This window comes from Pseudopipra pipra, chromosome 29, assembly GCF_036250125.1.
Source record: "Pseudopipra pipra isolate bDixPip1 chromosome 29, bDixPip1.hap1, whole genome shotgun sequence".
Taxonomy (NCBI): Eukaryota; Metazoa; Chordata; class Aves; order Passeriformes; family Pipridae; genus Pseudopipra; species Pseudopipra pipra.
Genome location: NC_087577.1, coordinates 1,634,113 through 1,643,288, shown reverse-complemented (window position 1 = coordinate 1,643,288; position 9,176 = coordinate 1,634,113). Strand labels below are relative to the sequence as shown.

General features: G+C 63.6%; 1 protein-coding gene across 1 annotated transcript; it reads right to left on the bottom strand.

Annotated features, from left to right (window-relative positions):
- Nucleotides 1–580: 580 nt before the first annotated feature.
- Nucleotides 581–8,606, bottom strand: DCST2 (DC-STAMP domain containing 2). Its single transcript, XM_064638666.1, has 29 exons — nucleotides 7,595–8,606; nucleotides 7,339–7,509; nucleotides 7,118–7,219; nucleotides 6,818–7,015; nucleotides 6,650–6,715; nucleotides 6,351–6,564; nucleotides 6,118–6,275; nucleotides 5,637–5,801; nucleotides 5,362–5,529; nucleotides 5,168–5,268; nucleotides 4,955–5,085; nucleotides 4,734–4,849; nucleotides 4,565–4,658; nucleotides 4,220–4,470; nucleotides 4,008–4,133; nucleotides 3,856–3,930; nucleotides 3,627–3,755; nucleotides 3,406–3,545; nucleotides 3,139–3,316; nucleotides 2,831–2,974; nucleotides 2,585–2,706; nucleotides 2,335–2,489; nucleotides 2,055–2,154; nucleotides 1,864–1,959; nucleotides 1,661–1,787; nucleotides 1,426–1,542; nucleotides 1,204–1,346; nucleotides 977–1,090; nucleotides 581–865 (listed from the first exon to the last, which is right to left on the bottom strand). The coding sequence occupies exons 1-29, from the start codon at nucleotides 7,911–7,913 to the stop codon at nucleotides 614–616; spliced, it is 4,272 nt and encodes a 1,423-aa protein (XP_064494736.1). The 5' UTR covers nucleotides 7,914–8,606; the 3' UTR covers nucleotides 581–613.
- Between the last annotated feature and the right edge of the window lie 570 nt (nucleotides 8,607–9,176).

The following is a 9,176-nucleotide window of genomic DNA, read 5'->3' as shown; positions in this document are numbered from 1 at the left end:
CAGGGCAAAAGCTGGGTGGGGAGAGGCTGGAGAATAAAACACCTGGTGCTGGAGGCACCAGAGTCCTGACACCCTGAGTCAACACCCTGGGGTGGTCCTGATCTCGTGATGCCCCAGCCCCATCCTGTCCTGGCTCCATCCCTGCTGTGCCCCCAGCCCTTTGATGTCCCCTTTCAGCACCTTGGTGTCCCCATCTCCACGCCCAGGGTGTCCCAGCCCCTCCACATCCCAGTCCAGCCCTGTGGTGCCATCCAGCCCTCGATGTCCCTGTCCCCAGACTCACGGTGCCCCCATCTCCACCCCCACGGTGCACCCAGACCTATCCCTGTCCCCAAAAGTCCCACAACCCCCTCAGTGTCCCCATCTGTATTTCCCTCATGCCCCCAGCCCCGGGAAGGCAATGACAGGCAGGGTGGGGGCAGCTCTGTATGTGCTGGGAGCGGCTTGTGATGCTCAGGGTGCTGTGACAGAGACCCCCATCTCCATCCTCCCGTGCAGCAGAGACCCCCCCTTCAGCATCTCACACAAAGCAGACCCCCACCCCAGCAGACGCACCCCACGGACCCCACTTCACGCCACGCGGGGGGATCACAGCCTTTATTGCCGGGCCCCCTCATCCCGCGTACCCCGGCTCCTCCTCCTCGTCGCTGCTGTCCTGGACGAGCCCGGGCTCCTCGGGGCTGCAGGCGAGGCACGTCCCGCCCGCCTCCGTCCAGCACCGGTCGCAGTACAAGGCACGGCAGCCGGGAGCGGGGCAGACCTGGTGCCAGGGGGTGCCGGGCGTCCCACACAATGTGCAGCTCCGGCGCTGGCAGCGGCGCAGCCAAGGCCAATGCTGGCTGCACCACTCCAGCAGCGACGTCCCCTGCGGCGAGGACGGGCCCGTGTGGGGTTCTGGCAGAGCAGCCACCCCACAGCAGCTCGAGGGACAACAACGCCCCGCTCCCCGGCTCGCCGTGCCCCCGACCCCACTCACCAGCCCCGGGGGCTGCCGTGCTCTCTGGGCGATGCGCCTCCGCTGCAGCTGGAAGAAATTCTTCCTTTGCCGCAGCAACTTGTTGTACAAGAACAGCACTCGAGTCTTCTCCCGCTGCGCCGGTGAAGACCGTGAGGGATGGGTGGCTGGGGGCACCTGCCCACCCCAAACCCCACCCCAAAACTCACCCCCCAGGCCGTGCCAGGCCCTCGGGCGGTGCTGCTCACCTTGGGGAAGTAGAAGGCGGCGATGGCGCGGCGCAGGCGGAACGGGTAGACCTGGGCCAGGCAGAGCAGGGCCAGCGCGACCAGGGGCAGGCAGGTGTTGAGGTACTGCTCCCTCGTCATGCCGTGGGGCTTTGGCAGGCAGGCTGGGGACACGGCACTGTGTGAGCCCCCTGCAGCAGGCAGGGGTCCGTCCCCGGGGTCCCATCCCCGGCGGGGGCTCACCGCGGTTGGAGGACTCCACTTGGGTGTCGAAGGAGGTGTTGAGGGCCCCGATGGTGCTCCGCAGCAGCTGCGCCATCAGGGACGTGCCCATCACGGTCACGGACATGTGGTGGCTGGCTGTGGGACGGGAGGATGGGGAGGCTGAGGAGGCAGGGGGAGGGCTGGGGGCCCCCTCTGCATTGCCCTGCGGGGCACAGAGGGGCTGTGGGGCTGCCCCTAAGGGCCTTGGGCTCACTTTGGTAGGAATACTGCACAAAGGAGTGGTTCTGGATGATGCTGAGGACGCCGAAGATGAAGTGGTCCAGGCCACAGACGAAGATGAGGAAGAGCAGGAGTGGGATGCACCTGAGCAGTTCCATCACCTGCGGGGAGCAGGGTGTGTCACAGCCTGCTGCCCCCCCCCCAGCCCCGACCCCCCCGGCCTCCCCAGCCCCTCACCATGTACTTCAGCTCAGGCCGCTGCAGGGCCAGGCGGCACGGGAAGACGAAAGCCGAGGCCTCGTCCCGGAGCAGGGGCAGCAGCGTCCGCTTGTTCTGGGTGAGGGGCAGCAGGGTGGTTCAGCACAGCCCCCCAGAACCCTTCACCAGGAGTGGGAGGCCACCCTCCACCCCTGTCCCCCTTGCCCAACCTGCTCTCCACGCCGGGCATCGATTTGTCGGAAGTAGGTGGTGATGTAGCAGTTGTCGAAGCCGATGTCGTGGCAGTACCGGTAGGTGTAGTAGAAAGCCCTGGCGAGAGAGGACAGGTCCAGGGAGGGCAAAGGAGGCACCGGGTGCAGCCCCTGAGGACACACCCCCTTGTTTTCACATCCCTCCCAGACCTGCTGCTAAAGGGGGCCCCCAACCCTTTGTGCCCCACAGCTGGCACAGGGGTGTCACCCCCCACCCCCCGACCATCCCGAGGCTCACGAGAAGAAGACGAAGAGGAAGGTGAAGGACAGCAACAGGCGGAAGAAGGAGACGGCCAAGCCCAGGCGGGCGCCTTCCTCCCGCAGTTGCGACGTCACCTCCTCCTGCAGCTGCTCCACTATGTTGATGCCCACCAACATCTCCTGGTGCTCCTCCTGCAGTGGAGGGGCTGTGAGGAAGGGCAGGATGTGGCCCCCACCCTGGCCCTGGGCACAGGGGTCAGGCACCCACAGGGTGCCCAAGCACCCACCTTGTAGACGATGCTGGCAGTGAATTCCTGGCCGAGGCTTTGGACAGAGTCGTTCACCTGGTCAAACACCTTCCCAAAGTTGCTGTCCACAGGGATCCTCTCCTCGCACCAGGAGCTCATGACTGCAGGGACGGAATGGGGACGGTGGTGGCTGTGGCTGCCATCCCGGGATCTGTGGGGGGCAGAACTGGAGCTGCCCCTCAAGGGAGGACAGGGACAGGGAAATGGGTCCCACACATCACTCACGTTTGACTGCTTGGCAGAGGACCCCGATCCGTATGGGCAGGCAGAGGACATGGTTGATGAGGGGCACGGACACTTTTGCCAGGCAGCTCCTGTGCAGCTGTTTGAAATAGTCTAAGCAGCGCTGACGACCACTCTCAAGCACAGCTGGGGGGAGGCAGAAACCCTCAGCTCTCTGTGCAGACCCAGCCCTGCTGGCCCAGACCTCATCTGGGGTGCCTGCAGGGCCAAGTAAGGGGGTCTGGGGCAGCCCCCCCCTGGCTGGCAGCCGCCTGCCCTGTGTGCTGCCAGCCCCTGCCCGTCCTGCTCACTGGCACAGCGATGTTTGGTCTTCTTCTCGTACAGCTCCTGGGTGCTGCGGGCCGGCTGGGTGCCCTTGCCCTTGTCCTGCCGCAGGTTGTAGCCCTCATCGCTGGCCACCTGGTCGTTCAGCTCCACGAAGGCGCGTGAGAGGTTCTGCATCTCCGTGTTCAGCGTCTCCCCGCTCCGCTGCCAGGACACACGCGCAGACACGCGCACACAGAGGCTCGGCCCCGCTCCCCCAGCCCCCTGCTGCCCCCTCCCCAGACCCCCCTCACCACCAGCTCCTCCATCACGCGGCGCAGGGGGGCCGTTGACACCTCCCAGAGACCGGTCGTGTGGTTGACCTGAAGATCCACCACGCAGTCCATCGAGCGTTTCGCCTCCATCAGGTTGTGCCAGAGGTTGGCCACGGGCCCTGGTGCCAGCAGGGGTGGCTCAGAGCCCGCCAGCTCTCAGGACCCCACTGGGGGGCACAGGGACATTGGGGGGACCCTACCGTGGTAGATGGCGGCGAAGACAAAGGAGAGAACGTAAAGCCGACCCTCTTTGCCCAGGAACTTGGGGACCATGAGCAGGTTGGCACAGCGGAAGTGGGGGGACGTGGCCCAGCCCAAGGCAGTCACCCCTGTGGGGAGCAGAGAGCTGACCCCACAGTCCCATAGAGAACCCCCTGGGTCTCCTGATGGCCCCCCATCACCCCAGTCCCCTCCCTGCCACATCCTCACCCGTCAGCCCCCAGGTAAGCTTCACCCTGTATGACTCTGACAGGTCCAGAGGCATGATGAGCAACTGGCAGAGTCCTGAAACACCCAACAATGTGTCCTGAGCTCCCGGTGCCACCAGCTCCATGGGGTGCCCGGCAGCGGGACACACTCACCGAGGCTGAGGAGCATCCCAAAGCCAGCGCCCAGGAAGATCTTGCTGCAGCGATGCTCGGCCGGCCGGCTCCAGAGGAACCGGCTGCACGGGCCGGGCAGGACCGCGACCACCACTCGCTTCAGGGCTGGGTGGGGAGGGAGGTGTCAGCCCTGCCTGCTCCCACTGCCCACGGTCAGCCCTGGCCAGGAGCAGGGTGGGAGGGGATCTCACTTGTGTTGGGACGTTTCTTCTTCCTGCGTGTCTCTGTCCCAGCCGAGGGCTCTTCCTGGAGCTGAGAAGGGTGGGATGCTGCCCTAGAACCAACGCCGGTGCTGTCATGGGGTTCTCCATGTTCTGTCATGTTCCCCAGTGGAACATGGTGGGAAGGGCTGGGTGGCCACCGAGCCACCACCTCCCGCAGCTCGCTGCCCTTGCTCTCAGCCTGCTCCTTGTAGTCAAGCATCTCCTCATCGCTGGAGTCCCTGCAGGGGGAGAGAAGAGAGGGGTGAGCTGCAGCCCCCCCACACCCACTGCAGCCCCCAGGCTCGAGTGGGCTCCCAGCACCCCTCTGCTCACATCTCCTCGTCCACAGAGTCCGGGTAGTTCAGGGTGGCCATGCAGACAGAGCAGGTGTTGTTCAGGGCTCTGGAGCACTCCCTGCAAAACAACCCTGAGGAAAACAGGACCGTCAGAGGGGACACAGCATTTTCTGGGGAGGGGATCCCCAAGCTAGAGGGGTTCCTACCTCTGCAGCTGGGTGTGATGCAGGCACTGAAACCCGGCTGCTCCACTGCCCCACAGGCCAGGCAGTGTTTCTGCTTGATGCCAAGGAAGCGAGAGAGGCGGGCAAGGGCAGGGAACCTGAGGGCACAGGGTGATGCTCCATGGGGCAATGCCATCCTGGGTGTCCTTGCCACGGACCCCCAAGGATGCTGCTGCCCTTTTCCATCCCTTGTGAGAGCTTACCTGGAGATGAGGATGAAGAAGAGTTTGCTTTTCCTACCATCAGCCGTGCCCTGTGTGCCACTTGAGCGCAGGGCAAGTGCCACCCACTCCCGCCGTGCCAGGATGATGTTGTGGAGGAAGACCATGCGCTCCTGGCATGGAGGGGATGGGGTGAGGGCAGGCGGCTGCTGAGGGGGTGTAGAGTGGGACATGCACACACGGGGGGCTTCTCACCTGCTCACGGGACGGGTAGTAGGCGGCACACACTGCCTGGCGCAGGCGTGCCATGTAGGAGCCAAAGATGGTGATGAAAAGCCAGAGACCGTACAGGATTCCTGGTGGGAAGAAGACAAGTCGCGTAGGGGCAGCCCCCTTGCACCCCCCCACCCACCTGGGTCGCTGAGGGCGCAGCCCCCCTGTCTGCACACCGATGGTGATGTAGGTGTTGTGGTCGGGCTCCAAGGGCTCGATGAGGCAGGCCTGGGACAGCACCGAGACCTTGCCCTCCTGCAGCGCGTTGAAGGCAGACACCAGATCCTGGAAGATCTCACTGGTGTAGCCCGTCCCATTGACGCTGACAGCCACTGTCGATGGCGCTGCGGGGCGAGAGCGGCTCAGTCCTGCGGTCACCCCAAAGCCCCAGCCCCCGAGGGTGCTGCTCCAGTGCAGTGGGTGCTGCTCCAGTGCAGTGGGTGCTGCTCACCCCTGGCAACGATCTCTGCACTCAGCTGGTGCCGGAACAGGTCAAGCAGCCAGAAGATGCTGTAGTCGGCCAGGATGATGCTGAAGCCCAGCAGCACGTGGCGCAGCAAGCCCATCAGCTGGATGCCATACTGCCGCCTCTCTTTCTTTGACAGCCACAGCGCGGCTGGATGGCCACAAGAGCACCGTGAGGCCGTGCCAGGAACCCCCGGCTCCTTGTGAGGCCGTGCCAGGAACCCCTGGCTCCTCGTGAGGCCGTGCCAGGAACCCCTGGCTCCTCATGAGGCCGTGCCAGGAACCCCTGGCTCCTCATGAGGCCGTGCCAGGAACCCCTGGCTCCTCGTGAGGTTGTGCCAGGAACCCCTGGCTCCTCGTGAGGCCGTGCCAGGAACCCCTGGCTCCTCGTGAGGCCATGCCGGGAATCCCCGGCTCCTCTCCGCGCTCAGGGCTGGTCTGGGGGACACCCCCGGGGTGGGGCTGACCTGGGGGGATGTAGCGGCCCCTCTCCCGCGCCGTCAGGGGCAGCACGGTGGGTCTGCCCTGCTCCGCCCGCCGCAGGTCCAGCTCCACGAAGCGCCGTGTGATGTAAACGTTGTCGAAGGTGTCGTCCCACAGGTAGCGGCGCCGGTACCACATCGCGCTGGGGACACGGCGGGCGAGCTGAGCACCGGCACGACGGGTGCCCGTCCCCAGAGCAGCACCCCAGCCCACTCACTGGAAGCACAAGTAGAGGATGGCCCAGAAGGAGATGTAGGAGAAGACCTCCAGGCCGTGGTGGTAGGGCTCCAGGTGGAGCTGCACGGCCTCCATTATGTCCCGGGACACCTGCCCCAGGCTCTTGCTGGCGTTGAGGCTGACGTTGAAGTGGTGCACGACCGAGATGTTGAACTCAAACTCCCGGCGGATGTGGTTCAGAGCGTCCGTGATGGCTGCAGGGGCGACAAGAGGCTGTGCTGGGGTGGGGAGCAAGAGCCAAGAGGGGCTCCTGGCCCCCCACGGCACCGGGATACTCACGGGCTGCGATGTTTGCCCGGACAAACTCCTGGATATACTGTGGGATGATGCAGAATAAGCCGGCAACTGCGGAGAGGGGGGATCTCTGTTGGGGTGGGGCCCTCATGACAGACACAGGTCCACCCCACTGCCCCTGAAACCCCCCGTTGCAGAGGGGCAGGAACTCACCAACATCAGCCACGTTGCAGAGCCACTTGAAGCCGAGGACGACGTAGCAGATGAAGAAGAGGAGGGGGAGGGCGCGCTCGCAGTCGTCCTTGGCCTTTTCGATGGCGCGAACGCAGCTCTGGTAGGGTGACCCCAGCTCCTTGTTGCAGACGTCACCGACCTTCGACAGCCACAGCCAGACGTTGTGCAGGATCCGGGCTGTGGGCAGGGAGTGGGTGTTGGAGAAGGGGGTGGACTGAAATCAGGGTGGGGGGTGCTGGAGCTGGGCAGACCCTTGGGGACCTTGGGGACCCCACTCACCGACGTGTCTGGTGGAACCCATGATGGAGCGGACGAACTTGCGGACGCGGTCGCTCACCACCTTGGCGTTCTGGCCAATGTCCTTGATCTTGTTCTGCAGGTCTGCAGAGAGGGGGGACCCCTGAGCACACCCCGAGGGGTGAGAATAGCCCAGGGCTGGCTGGGGCTCCCCCAGGAAGGGCCCCTGCAGTCCCCCCGCCTCCCCCCAGCCCCCTGCTCACTCAGCAGTGGCTGCTTGGCACGTTCCAGCCGCTCGGCCGTCTGGTTTTGGGCCAGTTCAGCCCCACACGACAGTGCCTTGGCGAGCTGGGAGACGTTGTTCAGGACATTGGTGCCAGGGCCCTGCACGGTCATGCACAGCGCCAGCATCACGATCAGAATCTTCCCCTCCCCTGCAGAGACAGGGAAATCCTGGGGCTCAGCTGGGAGCTGACACCCCCCTGGCACCCCCCAGCTCCCCGACCCACGGCTGCTCACTGGTGAAGAAGTGTGGCAGTGCCAGCAGCACGATCATCCGCGTGTTCCTGGAGAAGGCCATGCCCAGCCCCAGCCCTGCTCCCAGGATGATGGTGATGCACAGGCAGTACCAGACATCGTGGCCCTGCACCAGCAGCACCAGTGCCCCATAAATGCTGGCCAGAGCCAGGCCCAGCACGAGGGCGCCGACACTGCGGGCAAACTCCAGTGCCTGGCTCGGCTCCTCCGAATGGCGCTTGGCCCGAGGCCGCGGTGCCGGGTTCTTGCCCCGGCCCCTCTGCTGCCGCAGGGCTTTGCACAACCCCGAGACCAGCACCATACTGAGGCTCCTGCTGCTCCTCTAGCTCCCTCTCCGTGGGACAAGAGCAGGCAGAATGAGCAGATTCCAGAGCGCCACTTCCAGGGCACCGTTGTCGGTTCCCACCTCACAACCTTTCCGTTGGAACACTCCAACGCTGTCGGTTCCTGCATCACAAGGGTGCTGCTCACCCTGATGTACGGCTTCCAAACAGAGAAATTCTATTTAACACATGTCAGAATTGCAGGTCTAATAGGCCTCAGTACCTACAGCTGTAGAGGGAAGAAACTTGAGCCAATACATCAATGGGAACCAAGGCCAGCAGAACGCTGAACCAACAGACCAGGGACACTTGGCCACACAACCATGAGATGATGATGAAGAAACAAAGCCAACCACCAATTCAAAGGGCAAACTGGGTAATTCCAGCAAGAGGTGATCGTGGCCACCGAGTCAAAAAACCCACTGACTCAAAAGAAGGAGAAAACTGAGCATGTGGCCCAATTAGCACAAGAAGTGAGAGGATCATTGAACCAACAGAAGATAAAATACTAACTAATGAGGAACCACGTAACTTGTAGCCCATGAATATTTAATGCCTGTTTGCTGAAGTGTAGAAATAGTGACCAGTTTTGCCAGTGGGGGCTGCGTTGGGGATTGGCCCCCAGCACTGCCTGCACGGAACTGGAAATGCATCAAACTCCTCGGCTCAGGATCTCAAATCGAATCAAAGCGAATCGAAGCAAGATCAGCTTCTTGCACATCAACGGAAGGAGCCTGTTCTGGGAGAACACTTTAGTGACCCAGCTGGGGCAGCCATAAAGCCTTGCCCACACCATCTTCCTGCCCCTGGCAATGAAGAATCGGATTAGGCCGGAGTCCTGCAGCGCCTCGGGCTTCGGTGCTGGAGGGAGGGGGGAAGGTCATGGCTCATCAGCAGCCCCCCGGCCCCGGCCTCTCCCAGCACAGCAGAGAGGAGGGGGCCCAGGCAGTAAAGGCTGTGACCCCTCATGAAGTGGGGTCTGTGGGGGCGTCTGCTGGGGGTAGGGATCAGATATGGGGGGAAGAAAGGGGGTGTAGAGGGGATGGAGGCGAGGGTCTTCTGAGGTGAAGGTGGGGGGTGTGGTGTGCAGGTAATGAGGGTGGGGGTCTCCACTGCCTGGGATGATGAAGATGGAGGTCTCCAGTGCATGAGGTGATGAAGGCAGCGGTGTCTGGAGTACGGGATGGTGAAGGTGGGGGTCTCTGCAGCCCTGGGGGATAAAGGTGGGGGTCTCTATTGTA